The sequence below is a fragment of the Cryptomeria japonica genome, chromosome 3 (assembly GCF_030272615.1).
Source record: "Cryptomeria japonica chromosome 3, Sugi_1.0, whole genome shotgun sequence".
Lineage (NCBI taxonomy): Eukaryota > Viridiplantae > Streptophyta > Pinopsida > Cupressales > Cupressaceae > Cryptomeria > Cryptomeria japonica.
The window spans coordinates 658,872,510-658,892,479 of NC_081407.1; the positions used below are offsets into that span (position 1 = coordinate 658,872,510).

Sequence of the window (19,970 nt, forward strand, 5' to 3'; positions counted from 1 at the left end):
AATAACAAAAACATAAAGTCTAACCAGAATAATATCATCAAAATAAACATCACCAAAGGATAAAACTCCGTAAGTCCATAGTAGCCATGAAATGAAACACCTAGACCTAGGGATCAAACTTTCGTAACCCAACCTATTTGAGGACATTGTCCCAGTCTTTAGTGAGAAACTTGAGGAGCTCCTTGTGCATCACCCTTATACAAAACTTGTTTATGTTTGTCAGTTGCTTGTCGTGAGCATCCCATTTTCTCTTTATTTCTCTCATCTCTATCTTTAAGGCTTACAGTTTTGCATCCACCCCTTGACTCTCTAGGTTGTTTCTCAGCTCTTGTAATTCCAATTTCAAGGCTTGCAGCTCACCATCCACGGACTGGCCGCTCATCTCAACACCTTCACCCACCTTTAGGGTTTCACTCCTTTCTTCTTGCTAGTCCCTTTCCTCCCCTTGTCTTCTCCCTTCACTGCGCTAACCAAATTGTCCCCTTCCCTCTCATGGTCCACCTTGTCCCCAACATTTAGTCCCAACACTTCAGTAGGGTCCACCTTCTCTAGCTCTTCGACAGGGTCCACCTTTTCTATCTCTTTGGGAGGGTCCACCTTCTCCACCTTCATTTATTAAGAGTTCAAAGGAGGGCCAATAGTAGCCAAAATTCCTGTATAATCACCAACACCAACATCCCCAATGGACGTGTCCTCCTTATCACTCTTCTCAAAATTCTTATTCCCACCATCGCACTCCTCAATGTCCTCTTCAGTCTCAATAGCAGCATGCTTTTCTTCTTTCGTGCCGCTCTCATAACAGGCGGCAAGCTTGTGCGATTTCCTCTTCCCTTCAATCCCAACATTTGGGTCCTCTTTCTCATTCTCTTCAGAGCTCAAATTGTCGATGACAATTCACTTCCTTTTACCCGAGCTTTTGCTCTTTCCCTTGGAACATGTGGGTTTTGGTCTTTGAGAGTGCTACCAGCAGGTGAGGAAAATTTGGGAGGGCCAAGTTTAGTGATAATTACCGAGGAGGAAGAAATAGGTAGGTGGAGAGGCAAGGGCAAGGCATGTTGTATAAATACTGATAAAATAGTTAAGTATGTAAAGAAATATGTATGGTAAAATAAATGAAAAGGATAAAACAAGGAACTTGATTTTAAATAAAATTATATCATATGCCTATATATTTGTATATCCAAATATTCCTCTCAAAATAAACCTAAGCTTAAAAAACCCATGAATAATACCCATTTCACTATTGCACTTACATAAAATTAGAAAGATTGAAATCAAAATTATTTCTATTTTATCGAGTCTCAATGAATCCTTAGTCTCTGCAATAAATTCTAGTGAATTCCAAATGACCAGAGAAGATTGTTGACAAAACCATATGATCCTTGTATTGATTTTTTAAATTTAGATTATTTACAAAACAATATGATCTTTCTATTGATTTTTGAAATTTAGGAAGGCATTTCTAGCGGCTGCCCTCTTTGCCAAGTCTTTTCTTTCATTTTTAGCGCTTCCCATCAACTGGCCATCAATATATACATCAACATATATGAAAAGATTGTCCATTCTAGACAATTTGTATTCGATAAATTTTCTTTGCCTTTGACAAATTTCTTGAAGCTCTGCAACTGGATGCATCTCAAGTGTCTCTGGGCCAACTAAGGGCTGTAACAATGGTTCAAATACCTATCATACACATATTTATATACGTTAGTTCTCTATTTATAACATAACAAAATTTAAAAGAACAATGGCTGTTTGGCTATAGCTGTATTGTTGTCTGACATTTATAAAAAATATAATTCTTATAAGTATCAATTTATCTTACTTTTGTAAAAGATTAGTAGCAAATTTTTGTCATCTACTTTTCGAATCATATTTCATGATCTATCATCAGGATGAAATGTATAGAGATCAGAAAGCTGACTTTTTTACTCTCTATACATTTCATCAAACAGATAGATCATGTAGTATACTCTTTGCTCTCTATACATTTTGTTATGAAGATGGATCATCCAATATGATCTTATCTGTTCTCTAAATGATCTTATCTATTCTCTATACATTTTATTCTGATAATGAATGATACAGTAGGATCTGAAACATTACTAAAAAATATTTGCATATAGTTTTAATTAAGAAATCTACTACTTATCTTCATGAACTGTATAAACAATTATTAAATCCTTTCAAAAATTATTTTTAATTCTTGATCAAAAGATAATAGAATAAAAATAATTTAGAGTTACTGATTAAATACCTCCCAAACTTTCTTTGCAGAATTTCCACTATCCACAAACACAACACCAACAATAGGTTCCACCATATCAGCAAGAATTTTCGGAGCTTTTGAATGGTCTGAGAGATGTGGTTTTGATTCATTTTCTACAGCTTGAATGAACTTCTCAATCTAAAAATCATAAAATTCCAACATTATCATTCAATCTAAAAATCATAAGATTTGAACCTTATTTTCAATTGAAGTTTAATTTTAAGCATATTTTATTAAAAAAATATTTTTGGAAAAAATATATTACCATATCTGGTAGATCTGGGAATTCGAAACGAAGGTAGTTAAAGAATCCATGTTTGACTGCAACACGCGCCAAAGTTTCATTTTTAATATTTTCAGACCGCAAACGTGTCAAAATGCCTGGTTTAATACCTGGTGAAGAGGGAAAAATAGATTTGAAAGGTAAACTGATCAAAACATAACGAAATAAACATAGAGAATGCTAAAATATCATAAAAAGACCATTTCACCTGGCTATTTTACCTTCTCCTTCGGATTGAGCTTGATGAAGTGAAGACGCCCCTTGATAATGCTCCACTTGATGTGCTCCTTTAATTGCTGGATGTGGATGGCTCTCCAATATTGTGCACAAATGATAAGGATGAATGATAAGGATGAAATGATCAAGTTGCCAAGATGATTTCCTGGGCTCAAAAGGGCAGCATAAGCTTACTGAATTTCAAGATGTTTTTTTGAATGAAGGGATGGAACCCTATTTTATAGGAAGAGGAGAGGAAAACGGATGGCTAGGATGAATTCGAGATGAAGGGCTAAGATTTACTTGTGAGGTCATACAAGGTCCAAGAGAGGGTGTGGAGACCAAGAAATATGCCTTAAAGGCATTTCGTATCTCCACACTCTACAAGATGCATTGGAGGAATTAAAAATTCTCCAAAAATGGATATTATGGGGATTAGAAGAATAAAAATGAATTAAAAATTCCTTGGGAGAGGGAAATGCCTAGAGGAATGTGAGATTTTGAAAATCTTACATTCATCTTGAAAAAGAGCATTTAAAGCTAGTGGCTGGATGAAAGGACAAAGAGTTGACTTTGTGGCTAATCATGATGATTAGCCATTAACGACTCATTAGGAGGGGAATTAGAGGAAATGTTAGGTGGGATTTATATTTGTAGGAGAATTTGACTAAAAGAATAATGTTAAGTGAGTTTAGGGAGTTTCTAGAAGAATTTATCAGGTTAATGATGAATTAAGGAGATGATTTGTAGGAATCATGTAGGTTAACTAATTAATTGAAATTAATTAGCTAAGAGGAAGATTTGCGAGGATTTGATTTTTTAGAAGAATAAAGAAAGGGATTGATTTATTAAATAAATCAATCATATGCTATAGTGACAATATTAATTATATTTAATTAATATTGAGAAGAATTTTAATTAACATAATTAATTAAGTAATTATGTGAGGAATTAAAAAATAATTAAAATAATTATTTTTAAGTGTCTACATTTTGCCCCTCTTTGAAGCGAGGTGTGATGACGCATTGATTCAAAGAATAATCTTGTGTTGATGTTGATATTGGTTTGATAGGATGCCCCGGCTCTTGATTTATAAATTACGGTATGGTGATGCCCCCTCGGGAGATCAATTGAGGTATTTGATCTTTGGAGTTTTGCGAAATTGATATCCCGATAGATTTTATTTTATTTGATTGATAAGATCTAGATTCAGTTTGGTTTCAAGAAGAATTCATCCTGTATAAGACAAAGATGATCAAAGTGTCTGGTTTCAGGAAGGATTCATCCTGTATAAGACATAATTGATCACAACGTCTAGTTTCAGAAAGGATTCATCCTGTATAAGACATGATAAGAGCGTCTGGTTTCAGGAAGGATTCATCCTGTATAAGACATGATAAGAGCATCTGGTTTCAAGAAGGATTCATCCTGTATAAGACATGATTGATCACAACGAATGTCTGGTTTCAGGAAGGATTCCTCCTGTACAAGACATGATAAGAGCATCTGGTTTCAGGAAGGATTCATCCTGTATAAGACATGATAAGAGCGTCTGGTTTCAGGAAGGATTCATCCTATATAAGACATGATTGATCACAACGAATGTCTGGTTTCAGGAAGGATTCATCCTGTATAAGACATGATCAGAGCGTCTGGTTTCAGGAAGGATTCATCCTGTATAAGACATGATCAAAGCGTTTGGTTTCAGGAAGGATTCATCCTGTATAAGACATGATCAGCTCGTCTGGTTCCAGGAAGGATTCATCCTGCATAAGACATGATCAGACCACAACATCTGGTTTCAGGAAGGATTCATCCTGTATAAGACATGATCAGATCACAACGTCTGGTTTCAGGAAGGATACATCCTGTATAAGACATGATCGATCACAACGTCTGGTTTAAGGAAGGATTCATCCTGTATAAGACATGATCAGATCACACCGTCTGGTTTCAGGAGGAATACATCCTGTATAAGACATGAATCAGAATCATAATTGATTATGTGAGGAAAAAAAAAGAAAAATAGAGGAAGAAAAATTAGGGTGGAAGGGATAAATGAGGAAGATATATGAAGTAGTCGTGAGGTATTTGGAAAGAAGAATAAGAGAAGCGAGACCGCGGAGGAAAATGGGGGCAATTGAAAACTCCATGAGATTATTGAGTTTAGGATTTGATGGAATGATGGTGAGATTTTGTGCACAACAAATGTGGAGAGCCAACCTAGTTTGACGTTGCCCTGAGCGACTTGCACCACTACTTATAGAAATCAGGATGCCATGAGAAACCCAGGGCGTGGATTGAGTCTGTAGACAAACGGGAATTTCTTGCACACAACAATGCAAGTGTTAAGAAACACTAATACAAAGTTGTGGGTTTGTGCAAGGAAACCCTCAAACACACCGATACCTCTTGTATACGAGAAGGTAAGTGTTGATAAACACTAGTACCAGGTCGCCGGTTTATACAAGAAGGATCCAAAACATGCCATACTATGAAATATGCCCCAATATGCACCTATCATAACATACCTGGATATGGAAGAACCCAGGCAGTCGTAAATAGTGGCATTTGTAGGGCAAAAGATGCAAGCCTATATGAAAAAAAAATCTAACAAGTCTCTTCCTTGCGACCACATGATACCTCTTGCCAAGAGTAGAACTAGGATGGACTTGGGATTGTTTCTCAAGACTTCTTGAAGCTTACACACAGAGGCATAAAATCTCAGTTTCAATGGGACATTCCTTGTTCATGACTCAGGCGAAGACTTCATCATCATACGCATGTTTTATTGGGAGGTGGAAAAGAAGGAATGTTGCCCATGGGTGGGCTGGATGGCAGATGATTTGTAGTATCAACATGATAGGCAGTGGATCCGGTTATTTAAATTGGCATCTGCATAGAGGTTTTCACCAAGGTACTTGTCCATAGCGCCACCAAGTGGTTTTTCTTTCTTTTCTTTTTTTAATTTTTTTTTTTTTGTATCATAAGGTGCCTGTTTGCCAGGTTTGCACCAAAGTGACAATTTTTTCAGGATCTTTTTTTTTTGTTCATTTTTTTATTTTTATTTATTTTTGACAATTTAAGACTTTCTGAGGACTAAGCATAAAACCTTTTGAGGTGCATGATATTCATCGGATCATCCAAAGGATCACCTTCAGGAGTAGCCAATTGATAAGCTCCTGATCCATATTTCGCTGTGATTACATATGGTCCAAGCCAGTTAGGCTCGAACTTGCCTTTCTTTTCTCGTTCTTGTAGATTTTTCTGATTCTCCATGAGGACAAGATCACCAACTTGGAATTCTCAGGTTTTGACTTTTTTATGATAACTCATGCGCAGACGGTTTTGATATACCCGGAGATGATTCAAGGCCTTGAGGCGCCTTTCATCTAACAATTCTAGCTCTTGTAAGCGGGCAATTCTGTATTCTTCCTCTGGTAGGATGTTTTGCAGCGATACCCTTAGAGAGGGGATCTCGATCTCAAGGGGAAGGATAGCTTCAGAACCAAATACTAGGGAATAAGGAGTGGCGCCTGTGGGGGTGCGGATGGAGGTGCGGTAGGCCCACAATGCAGGATGGATTTGGAGGTGCCAATCACGACCCGCTTCATTGACTGTCTTTTTGAGGATTTTTATTAGGGTTTTATTAGAAGCCTCAGCTTGGCCATTGCCTTGGGGATAATATGGAGTGGAGAAGCGGTGTTGGATGTTGAATTTTTGGCAGAGTTCTTTGACATCTTGGTTTTTAAATTGTTTACCATTATCTGTGATGATAACTTTTGGGATGCCATATCGGCAGATTAGGTAGTTTAAGATGAATTTGGATATTTGCTTGCCGGTGGTGAAAGTAAGAGGGATAGCCTCTACCCACTTGGTGAAGTATTCGGTGGCGGTGATAATGAATTTATGTCCGTTGGAAGATGAAGGGTGGATTTTCCCAATGAGATCGAGCCCCCACTGCGAGAAGGGCCATGGTGTAATGAATGGCTGCAATTCTTGTGACGGTGCATGAATCTTGTCACCATGTTGCTGGCAAGGGATGCATTTCTTCACATAGTTGTATGCATCTTCTTCCATTTTAGGCCAATAGTATCCTGTTCTCAAAAGTTTTTTAGCCAATGTGAGTCCACTTGAGTGTGCCCCACAGATGCCCTCATGTACTTCGCGTAATACCCATTTGGCTTCTTGTTTATCTAAACACCTTAGGAGGGAACCATCAAAATGCCTTCTGAACAAGGTGTTTGCAAGGATGGTGTAACGGGCACATCGGCGGATGAAAGTTTGTTGTTGGGTTTTGGTGAGATGTGGGGGAATGGTGTTGTCTTTGAGGAAAGCGAAGGTTTCTTGTTACCAAGGGGACTCTGGACCAACGAGAACACACACCATTTCAGATTCTGGTAGGTCGTATGCCGGTATAAACAATTGCTCGACCAAGAACTCGCATTTCTGACTATGTGCTGGCATTTGAAGGAGGGAGCCAATGGTGGCCATTGCATCTGCAGCCCTATTGTTTGTTCGTGGGATTTGATCAAACTTGATTTCCGTGAAATGTTGCTTAAGATCTTCAACCATGGTACGGTAGGGAAGGAGTTTATCATCTTTTGTCTGGTATTCATCATTGACTTGTTTTATGACGAGCTGGGAATCGCCATAGACTTGTAATTCCTTTATTTTCCAATGGATAGCCAAGCGTAAACCTGTGATGAGGGCCTCGTATTCTACTATGTTATTAGTACATGTAAAGGCTATCTTGTATGATTTGGGGATGCCATCTCCTTGAGGTGTGACCAATAATATTCCTGCCCCCAATCCATTTTGAGTGTAGGAGCCATCAAAATACAATTTCCATGTGGAGGATGTGGTAACAGTCATAATGAACTCATCTGGTAATTCTGTGAGAAAAGGATGGTCGCTTGGAAGTGGAGCTTCAGCCAGTTGATCTGCAATGACTTGTCCCTTGATTGCCTTTTTGTCCACATATTCAATGTCAAATTCGCTTAAGAGCATGACCCATTTAGCCGTTCTGCCAATGAGAGCAGCTTTTGACAGGAGATATTTAGGTGGATCAATTTTAGCTATTAATTTTGTCTTGTTGTTTAGCATATAGTGTCGTAGTTTCTGTGTGCTGAATACTAATGCCAAACATTCCCTTTCAATGGGGGTGTAGTTGAGTTCATATCCTACTAGCGTCCGACTGATGTAGTAAATGGCGTATTCCTTCCCTTGATCATCTGTTTGCGCCAGCAATGCCCCCAATGCCACTGTAGTAGCACATATGTACAAAATGAGGGGTTTTTCAGGGGTAGGTGGCATCAAAACTGGAGGTGATGTTAGATATTCTTTTAATTTTTCAAAGGCCTTTTGACAGAGGCAATCCCATTTGATTTTTGTGTCTTTACGTAACAAATGTGCAAATGGATGGCACTTGTCGGCTAGCTGTGAAATGAAACTTCTGATAGGCTGGAGTTTTCCCTGGAGACTGCGTAGTTGTCTGAGAGTTTTTGGCAGAGGCATTTCCATAATAGCTTTTACTTTTGCGGGATCAACCTCAATGCCTCTGCGAGAAACAATGAATCCTAGTAGTTTTCCCGATGTGACGCCAAACACACACTTTTTAGGATTTAGGCGCAGCTTGTATTTTTCCAATCTTTCGAAGATCTGTTTTAGAATAGGGATATGCTCTTGTCTTGTCTTGGATTTGCCTAGCAGATCATCCACATAGTCCTCCATAATTTTGTGCAAGAGGTCATGAAAAATTGTTGTCATTGCCCGTTGATATGTAGCTCCAGCATTTTTAAGGCCAAAAGGCATGACCCGGTAACAGAAAGTACCCCATGGTGTTGTGAATACAGTTTTATGCTGATCCTCATCTACTATCCTGATTTGGTTGTATCCAGAAAACCCATCCATTAGCGATAGCATTTCATGTCCTGCTGTAAGATCCACAATCATATCTATGTTTGGGAGCGGGAAATCGTCTTTAGGACAAGCTATATTTAGATCTCGGAAATCTGTGCAAATGCGGATGCCCCCAGCAGGTTTGCCGACAGGCACAATGTTGGAGACCCATTCAGCGTAGTCTATGGGTTTAATAAATTCTGCGTCTAACAACTTTTGAAGTTCTGCCTTGACCAAGAGAGCAATATGCGGGTGCATTTTGCGGAGTTTTTGTTTTACAGGTTTTGCATCTGGGCGGACGGCGAGATTGTGAACCACCAAGGCAGGATCTAACCCTGGCATATTAGAATAGGACCATGCAAAATTGATTTTAACCTCTGTAAGGAAGTTGATGAAGTCTTGTTTCTCGATTTCGGTGAGGGATTTGGCAATGAGCACATTTTTTGGAATGACTTCAGTGCCCATGTTGATGCTGTCTGTTTCTTCTATCAACAAATTTGATTTGTCCTATGGAAGGTAACCAATGGTAGGGAGGTCAAATCCCTCATCGTCAAGTGCTTTTTCCAGGTTTTCACTTTCAGATATGCCCTTTGTTTTTATTTCTTGTTCATTCAAAGGCGCTTCAGGGAGGTTTTCACCTAGGAAATCATATCTTTTTCTTTTATTATCTTTTTTGTGGATAAGGGCATTGACTTGACTACCAAAGTATCCCTTTTTGTGTAGTTGAATACCCTCAATTCTATTACAGTCTTCCATATTTTGCGTTGTTAGGAGAGCAGTGAGAGCATTATCGTCGACGCAGATATCTAAGTTGGGTTTGTCTCGTTGGCCCCAGTCAATGAGTTCAGGATGGACAAGATGTAGCTCATGTGAAGTGGGAGGGGTTACGGGGGTAATAGTATTGATGTAAGCATCGAAGAAGGTATCTTTCTCATATTCATAGGGCAATTCATGGAATTCCTCTTCGTCAGTGCTTTCGATATCCAAAGAAGGACTAGAAGGGGCACCAACGATAGTAATCTTAGGCACCGGGGTGTACCCCAAGCCTCTGTTGTATCTGTAGGAGATAGGATTTATGGGTGCTTTTCTTCCTTTCTCCTTTGGTCCCAGACCATGTCCTTTGTAACCCATTTTTTCAACTATGACAAATGCTTTTGGATACATTTCTTTGGATATTCTTGTTGGATCATCATCCTCTTCCCGGTACAGCCATGAAGAGATATCTGCTTCGAGGTTCTCGTTATCAAGTGGGCCCCATTGCTGGAAGGTGGTGCTTTGGCATTGCATGACTGGTTTCGGGTCCTTTTTTAGCTCTTTTGGTTTTCCAAATGAATTAGGAGAGAGAGGGAGGTTTCCTATTAATAAGACGTCCTCCAATTTGTATTCTCCACAGCCATTATCCAAGATCTTGATTTGATTATTTGGTTGGGATGATGTGGAGGCAACATTTGATGTGTCAGATGGAAGCATTGGCAAAGGTCTATTTAATGGGCAATGATACAGATGCTTCCCCTCTAATAGTTTGCAATATTGAAAAGGTTGGGGATCACCTTTGATAGTGATCACTTTTCCATTATAGGGGAATTTGATGCATTGGTGATAGGTGGAGGGTACGGCCTGCAAGGAATGAATCCATGGCCTCCCGAGGAGAATGTTGTAGGGGAGATCAAGATCTAGCACTTGGCAAGGGGTTTCAATTGTAATGGGGCCCACTTGAAGAGGTAAGGAGATCACGCCCTTTGAAATTCTTTCTGCATCATCATATGCCTTTATTGTGATCCTTCCTGATGTGTTTATCAAATCCTCAGAAAGTCCCAATTGTTTTATCAATTTGTATGTACACAGATTAAGCTCGGATCCACCATCTATCAGGATACGTTTGACCTTGTGCTTGTGGATGAGAGCTTCGATGTGCAAAGGTTTGTTATGGTCCTCATCTGCGGGAGCATCTTTGGAGTTAAATACAATGTGTTGCTGGGAAACAAGGTTTCCAATGAGGGTTTGAAATTGGGTGGCATTGATGTTATCAGGAACGCGTGATTGGAGAAGGGCTTGTTCCAAAATTTCTTTATGGACTGGAGAAGTCTTGAGAAGTTCCAAAATGGAGATCTGCACGGGTGTCTTCCCAAGTTGATCAAGGAGGTCATATCGGCGGGTGGAAGACATGGGTGGAGGGTTTGGTGGGGGAGGAACTCCTTGGATGGTGACTCTTCCTCAACGTGTAGTTGCATTATAGTCATTCTGGAAATGGGAGGTGGAAGGCGTGGCACCTTGAATGACTATTCTAGCCGGGTTTGGTCTGCTTTGGGAAGAAGGAGGATTAACTCCTTGGATGGTTATGACATTGACATGATTGTCTGCAGGTTCAATGCGACTTACTAAAAAATCAAAACCGGTTACGTGATTAGCATAGTCATAATCCATTACGTTAGATGATGAGCCTTTTCCTTTATCATGCTTTGGGAAGGGTTCTTGGTATATTTTGAGTTTATCATTATTATTACCAGGTTTTGCATTTGCTACCTCAATCTCACCTCTATCAATGAGATCTTGTATGTAGATCTTCAGTTTCATACACTTTCGTGTATCATGTCCCTTGATATGATGGTATTCACAATACTCATTTTCATTATACCATCTTGGTTTAGGTTGATTGGGATCAAACGAGCGAGTGATTGGAAAAACCACTATACCTGCTTGGACAAGTTTTTGAAACACCACTTCAATAGGCTCAGCAAGAGGAGTGAAATCTCTTGGAGTCCTGTTATTCGATTGGGGTTGTCATCCTTGGATTGAGACATTGTTGTGAGGTTTTTGAGATTGATTTGAATTATTTTGATTGTTGGTGGTGGATTTTGGGGGAGTGGCCACGGTTTGGACCCGATTCACATTAGTTACACCATCATTGACCATGTTTTTATTTTTAGCCCAGAATTTTGGCTTGTCGTTATGATAAGAGGAAGAACTTTGTGATGACTTCTGGTAATGTTTCAAGGTTCCTTCCTCCAACAAGACACGTTCGAGGGCGAGGCCCTTATCGGTCAATTTTTGGAAGGATTTGATACATTGAGATATTAAAGGTCTTGAAAGTTCAGGCACCAAGTTCTTTTGAAATAGTTCAATTTGATGTTGTTTTGACATGTCCCACTGGAATTTTTTGATAAGATGTCGCCATCTTTGTAGGAAATTGGTGAAGGTTTCTCCAGGCCTTTGTTTTGTATTACATAGGTCCATCATATAAACATCATTACCCATGTTGTATGCATAGTGGGCCACAAATTTTTCTGCCAATTCTGGAAAAGAGACAATGGAACCTCGTGGTAAAGATGAGAACCATGCCAGGGCGTCTCCCGTGAGACTCTTGGGAAAGAGTCTGCGAAGATAAAGGTCACTATAGGAGACTTCTTGGCATAAGATGTGGAATTCGCGGACATGGTCGCGAGGGTCTCCTTTGCCTTCATACTTGGTGAATTTAGGGATCTCAAATCCCAGGGGATACGGTGCAACTGATATAGATGGGTCATAAGGACAAGGGCAAAACTCTTCGAATGAGTAAGCTTTCCTTTTATTAGTCTTTTCTTTCATGTTTTTGATGATATTCTTCATGTCTTGAATTTCCTTGATGAGGTCTTGTTGTGGACTTTGATATTGATGAATTGTATTTGCCCCAAGAATTGGATGAACTAAAGAAGGTGCACCACCACCAATATATTGATATGATGAGGAAGTGGGAACGTGGGATGTGATGACTGATGTTGCTGGGGTTCGTGTGATAGTTGGTTGCGGTCTACCAACTGTTGTGACGGGATTGAATGCGGTCTAGATAAAATTTGCGACATTGTTGGGAGAAAGGGAAGTTTGTGGAATAGAAATATGTGGTTGAATAGAAGGAGGTGGTATAGAAGTTTGTTGGAGAATGGATGAGATTGGATTTGATAGTGGTATGGATGGTAAGAAGGAAGAAGGCGGGATGGAGATCGTGGTGGGAGGTGTCGCGGGTGGCATTGATTGGGCTTGGATGATTGATGGGGCTGCAATTGATTGAGTTTGAATAGTAGGTGTAGCACTTTGTGTGGGAGCGAGGTCTCCTTGTGGTTGTTGGACGAGAGCGGATCTATTAAATTCAGGTGGAAGTTGAGCTCCATGTTCAAGAAGAGTTTTCAGAAGTGCAGTAGGATTGTGTTTAATAAACTTTTCTATCATCTCTTGGTTATAAGAATCCGCTAGGAAAGTTTGCACTTCCGGACAAAGTTCATCTTGGTTAACCATGTCAAGATTTTGGCTTTGATCTTGATCGCTTGGTTGCCCACTTTGTGTATGATCTTGCGTGGGATCTTCATATAGGACACCAATGTCTGGCATGCCATATTGTTGATTAGCCATCTTTTTCTTTTGGGATCGAGTTGCAACCATACACGATATTTGTGATGAAAAGACTTAGGAAAAATGTGATGAAATGACTTAGAAAATTTGTGATGGAAGGATTTTAGAAATTTGTGATGAAAGGACTTAAGAAATTTGAGAATGAAAGGACTTAAGAAATTTGTGATGAAAGGACTTAAGAAATTTGAGGATGAAAGGACTTAAGAAATTTGTGATGAAAGGACTTAAGAAATTTGTGATGAAAAGAATTAAGAAATTTGTGATGAAAGGACTTAAGAAATTTGTGATGAAAGAACTTAAGAAATTTGAGGATGAAAGGACTTAAGAAATTCGAGGATGAAAGGATTTAAGAAATTTGTGATGAAAGGACTTAAGAAATTTGAGGATGAAAGGACTTAAGAAATTTGTGATGATTGATGAAGAAGGTATGGTAGTGATGATTTAGAAGAAAACTTGATGACTAGGTTGTCTTTGGCATGAACATGAAGGATCTATTTAAATGGCAAGTTGTATGAAGGGATATGACCACCCTGATTTGGATGATAGTATGTGTTTCAAGGGACAAACTTGAATGTTGACGTAGAGGATAAACTCTTAGCTTCTCTCTTAGGCTTATGAAAAATGGGACGGACGGAGTTTTGACGCAATTTTGAACTTGGTGTGGGTAATAACTTGGACAATTTGTTTGTGTCTTGACAAATATTTTTGCAAAGTTTTTTTTTGGGGGGATAGTGATGTGTTTTTAGTCTACTCTTGGCAAGTATGTATAAAACAAAGCAAACACAATGATTAAATGCATATTATCTCAAAGACAGTCATGCTCATATACAACATTCTTAAGGCTGGCAAGGACAATAGTCATTGAATCCCAATTGGTTTCCCATCTATGCTTACCCAGAGCGGACACTTAGATGCTTGACCCCACTGGCTCCCCTCCACGACACTCACTTCTCAGGGCAGCCAAGCATCAATTCCCATGAAAACTCCTCATGGCGAACTTTGTGTCTCTACTAAGGGCCGTAAGAATATGGGCCGCTTCAGAGGTCCGACCTCCTGCACCAATGACTAGAGGGTTTTTGGCCACTATGAACAAGGTGTTTAGTAAGTCTTCCCGTTAGGAGCTACCCTTCGAAGTTGCGCAAGCGCAATTGAGGCCTATAGCCCAACGAAGCACCAAGAACTTAGTAGTCACGCAAGCATGATTGAGATCTCTAGGATCCTACTAAGCACCCAATGTGAGAGTGAACTCTCATAGAGCCCCAACCATTAACCCTTTCGTAGTCAATGGCCTATTTATTATAGTGAGTTGGGAACCCCAGGTCCGGGTGTACTCACTTGGGTCGTTCCCCTCTTACCTTCTCAAAGAGCAAGTTGGGAGGGCAGACCCGCTAAAGATAAACACACAATCAAACAAGAAAAGGTTGGAGGGTCTGGATTTTTGATCATCTAGTAAGACGAGAGCATACTTTCCTACCTTTACGCTTTTCTTAAAGACACATAAGACAATGGTTCATTCCATTTTAATTAATATCTAGGTGCCTAATTTAAATAAATGCACAATATTTGGTTGAATCAGCTAGGCAACCTGCAAAACCACTTGATTAGTAGTTTGAAAAATGGAGTCTTCAAAAAGCGTCCTGCAAAACAACTTGATTAGTAGTTTGGAAAAATAGTCTTCAACAAGCGTCCTGCAAAAAATCAACAAAATGACAAAAATATTAATTTTTTTAATTTTTTGGGAATAAATAGAAAAACATGAATAAAAACTTTTTTACTAATGACAAATGTGGATTTGAAGAAAGCTTTGATGGGTAAATGGGGTTTGAATAGGTTTTTACCACTTTCTGAGGGAGATGCAAGTGAAAAAATGGGAATTTTGAAGGAGAGATGAAGGAATGGGAAAATTTGTCCAAGAGGGACAAAGAAGCAAAGGTTGAAGATGGATAATATGGGAAAAATTTGGAGGTGATTGGATGAAAAGGGAAGAAGTTATGGCAAACCCTAAAAATAGAGAAATATGGGATTTTGGGCTTCAAAAAGTGGATTTTTGAGATAAGGCCTCCAAGAAAGAAAATGTGGAAAATGACAATTTAAAGAATATGCTGAAGTTTGAAGGATAATGGAGTCAGGATAAAAAAGATATGGCGAAAAAACAGAAAAAAATTTACTTTTTTTTGGTTAACCCTAGATTTAACGGAACAAAAACCCTAAATTTAACGGAACAGAAACCCTAAATTTAACAGAACAGAAACCGTAAATTTAATAGAACAAAAACTCTAGATTTAACAGAGCAGACAGAAACCCTAGATTTAATAGAGTAAACAGAAACCCTAGATTTAATAGAGCAAATTGTCGCACTAAACAGAATAAAATAAAAATGTCAAATGTCCGGATTTCTGATTGTCTAGATAGACAAGAGCATACTCTCCTACTTTCACACTTTCCTGCGGGCGGACAGATTATATTTAAACAGAGCAGATAACAGGAAATAAATAAATTAAATGCAGACTACAGTTAGCGCCTAAAATTTTCAGACAGATTAACAAAGCAGACAGTAGCACTACACAGATAGAAAAGTGTCAAAGGTTCGGATTTCTGATTGTCTAGATAGACAAGAGCATACTCTCCTATTTTCACACTTTCTTGCGGTCAGAGCATACAGTCGTGCTAAATAGAATAGAAAAGTGAAAAGTCTGGATTTCTGATTGTCTATATAGACAAGAGCATACTCTCCTACTTTCGTACAGATTATACTAAAACAGAACAGACAACAAATCAAATAACAAATCAGATAACAGAGCTGTCGTGCTGCAACAGAAACAGAAAAGAAAAGAAAGAAACATAACAGAATAAGGAGGAGCTATCGCACAGAAATGCAAAGCCATGATTCTGGAACCTGCAAAAAAGATATATATATGTATATATTTTTTTTCTGCAGTCACGCTATTCTGGAACCTGCGTCTCACAACTCACAAAAACCTTAAAAAAAAAACAATAACATTAGTTCTCAGGGACGTGAGTCCCACCGGGCGTGCCAAAATGAAGAGGGAAAAATAGATTTGAAAGGTAAACTGATCAAAACATAATGAAATAAACATAGAGAATGCTAAAATATCATAAAAAGACCATTTCACCTGGCTATTTTACCTTCTCCTTCGGATTGAGCTTGATGAAGTGAAGGCGCCCCTTGATAATGCTCCACTTGATGTGCTCCTTTAATTGCTGGATGTGGATGACTCTCCAATATTGTGCACAAATGATAAGGATGAAATGATCAAGTTGCCAAGATGATTTCCTGGGCTCAAAAGGGCAGCATAAGCTTACTGAATTTCAAGATGTTTTTTTGAATGAAGGGATGGAACCCTATTTTATAGGAAGAGGAGAGGAAAACAGATGGCTAGGATGAATTCGAGATGAAGGGCTAAGATTTACTTGTGAGGTCATACAAGGTCCAAGAGAGGGTGTGGAGACCAAGAAATATGCCTTAAAGGCATTTCGTATCTCCACACTCTACAAGATGCATTGGAGGAATTAAAAATTCTCCAAAAATGGATATTATGGGGATTAGAAGAATAAAAATGAATTAAAAATTCCTTGGGAGAGGGAAATGCCTAGAGGAATGTGAGATTTTGAAAATCTTACATTCATCTTGAAAAAGAGCATTTAAAGCTAGTGGCTGGATGAAAGGACAAAGAGTTGACTTTGTGGCTAATCATGATGATTAGCCATTAACGACTCATTAGGAGGGGAATTAGAGGAAATGTTAGGTGGGATTTATATTTGTAGGAGAATTTGACTAAAAGAATAATGTTAAGTGAGTTTAGGGAGTTTCTAGAAGAATTTATTAGGTTAATGATGAATTAAGGAGATGATTTGTAGGAATCATGTAGGTTAACTAATTAATTGAAATTAATTAGCTAAGAGGAAGATTTGTGAGGATTTGATTTTTTAGAAGAATAAAGAAAGGGATTGATTTATTAAATAAATCAATCATATGCTATAGTGACAATATTAATTATATTTAATTAATATTGAGAAGAATTTTAATTAACATAATTAATTAAGTAATTATGTGAGGAATTAAAAAATAATTAAAATAATTATTTTTAAGTGTCTACACCTGGATAAGTTCCGTACAAATAAACTGTAATCAAATGACCCAAAACTGCATCTCCCACAAACTCCAAGCGTTCATATGAACAGCCATTCATATATTCCAAGTATTCAGACTCCTTCAAACCCAATAATTCCAGCTGCTTACAACATTTTTTTGTCACAGAAGAATGGGTGAGGGCTTCTTCCATAAGATTTCTTCTCTTGAATTTGTATTTTAAAATCTCTTCCAACTCGCTCAATTTCTCATTAAAAATTGTCCTCTGCAATGGCCAAAACCTGAGCTACTTTTTCTTTCATCCACTTATTATCTATTCCGTGAAGAAGATTTCTAAAATTTTGATGCGGACTTTTTTCCAACATTTATAAGCAATTTTTCTTGACATGGTAGGGCTGAGGTGGACATTCCATAGGGTGTTGACATGGTTGATAACATAGGTGTCCTGGTTAAGCAAGTTGTAGATAGCTTTGGATTTAATTTTAGGGAGGGGGGAACTATCCTTCCAAAGGAATGAGAGGTACCTGTGGGTGTCGACATGAGTGTTCTTAGGGAGATTGAGGGTGTTACAGGCATTCTAATCATATTGTAGGTCCGCTTATGCGAAGTAGGGAGATTAAATTTACTACTAAGTTCCTCCCAAGTGATGAGGTTGTCATTTTCTAGGATATCCATAAGATACTTGATCCCCTTATTATGCCAGAATCTAACAGAACAACCTTGGGTTAAGGCCAATGGCTTAGAGTTGTGGTGGAGGTTCCACCAAATCGACCTTTCACCACATATAGTATTGTCACAGTCAATGCTAGAGTTGCAGATAAGTCTATGCACATGCTCCCAGGCTTTCCAGATGGACTTAAAGACCTAGGTGCCTTGGACAGACACCGAGAAACTTCCAGCAAGTAGATCACTGAGTGGGAGGGCTTTCCATGATGTGGCAGCCTTTGGGAATCCATTTTGAATGTTGTTTCTGATAAAAATTAATCGATAATCTCTCTTTATAGGACACTAAGCTTCTTTCATTTAGACTTTAATCTCTTGTTTTTTAGGGTTTTCTCAGACTTTCATATGGAGTGTTTGCTTGTATTCCTTCTTTTCTACAAAAAGGAATTGGATGCACTTTTTGGACTTTGCTAAAACTATTGCTTTGTAAATTCTATATATTCTTAATATAATCTGGCTGTGACTTTACTGATAAAAATAAATAAAAATTAATCGATAATAAAATTTGTGAAATTATAAGATAGAACATACATTATCAAAGATTTAAAGTTTTACCTTTATATCTTATTTTGTTTTTTTGAATTGATTTTATTTAAAATTAAAATTAATTAGGATTGAGGGTTAAAGAAATTAGCTTTATGTCTTATTTTGTTTTTTGAATTGATTTTAAGATTAAGGGTTAAATAATAAGATTTTATTTATATTTGTTAAAATAATAATAAAAAATAATTAAAAATTAAGTTGTTAATTAATATTATAATTATAGAGATTAAATTATATTTATAATTACATCTATTTTAAATTCAATTTGATTAAAATTAAAATTATTAATTAATTAAAATATTTTTTAGTAAAATAATAAAATTTTGTTTATATATAAATTTTAAAATAACTAAAAATAGATTTAAGATTAACTATTTTAATCAATATTATAATTATATAGATTAAATTATACTTGTAATTATATGGATTTTAAATTAATTTTTTTTAAGATTATAATTATTAATTAATTTCAATACGTTCTCCACCACTAGATCAACTCAGGCTATAGTTAAAATTATATAATTTTATTTTAATAAAATAATTATTTAATTTTAAGATTAGAAAATATAATAAATATAAAATATAGTTTATTAATTATTATTTGAAAATTCACAATAATAATGAAATAGCTATAAATATTTTAATCAAATACATATGACGATTTCAATTCTATTTAATAAATATTTTAAGATCTATAATCATTTTGAATGTTGAAAATTGAGAATTATTAGTTAGCGTTATTATAATCACAATATTTAAGTAGCCAATTCTATTGTAATTATGATTTATATAACATAAGTTCATTTTTTAGATAATTATATTTACTTATATATGTGTTTCATATTCATTTGGATACCTATCAAACAATCTTTGGACAAGTCAAATCAAATAAAATTTGAATTGTAAGAGAAAATAATTTGACATACACTCAATTGATAAATGCTATGAAAAAGTGCACTGTAAGCTAATGTGGATTAAAACACTACCTCTTTTTCACACTTTTGTACATGGTAGAAGAATCTAGAAAACATGGTAATCTGTTGAAGCAATTTAACACTACCCTTATTTTTCTTATACCTAAGCTGTCTAACTTGTTATCCTTTGTTGATTATAGACCAATCTCGTTGTGTAACACAATTTATAAGATTGTCACCAAGGCCATATTTTAAAGATTGGATCACTTTATCCCAAGGATTATTTCTAAACAACAAGGAGGTTTTGTACTAGGGAGGGAAACAACTGAAGGGGCCCTTGTTGTCCATGAGATTATTCATTTGGTCATGGCTCAGAAGCAAGGATGGTTAAGCTTGATATGTTGAAGGTATATGATAGGGTCATTTGGAATTTTTTGCATCAAGTCCTCCTCAAACTAGGTTTCTCTAAGTTATGGTGCAAATGGATTCTTTCTTGTCTATCAGGGGCTAAATTTTTAGTTTTGGTAAATGGTACTCCAACAGGTTTCTTTTCTTTCTCCCAAGGGGTGAGACTAGGAGATCCTCTTTCACCTTATCTTTTCATCATTATGGAGGAGGCACTTAGTA

General features: G+C 37.3%; 1 protein-coding gene across 1 annotated transcript; it reads right to left on the minus strand.

The window, feature by feature from the left end:
- Positions 1–615: 615 nt before the first annotated feature.
- LOC131874309 (ribonuclease 3-like protein 3) lies at positions 616–17,356 on the minus strand. The gene is made up of 5 exons (XM_059217617.1): positions 17,173–17,356; positions 2,535–2,662; positions 2,258–2,407; positions 1,598–1,683; positions 616–874 (listed from the first exon to the last, which is right to left on the minus strand). Exons 1-5 carry the CDS (start codon positions 17,354–17,356, stop codon positions 616–618), a joined length of 807 nt encoding a protein of 268 aa, XP_059073600.1.
- Positions 17,357–19,970: the final 2,614 nt, after the last annotated feature.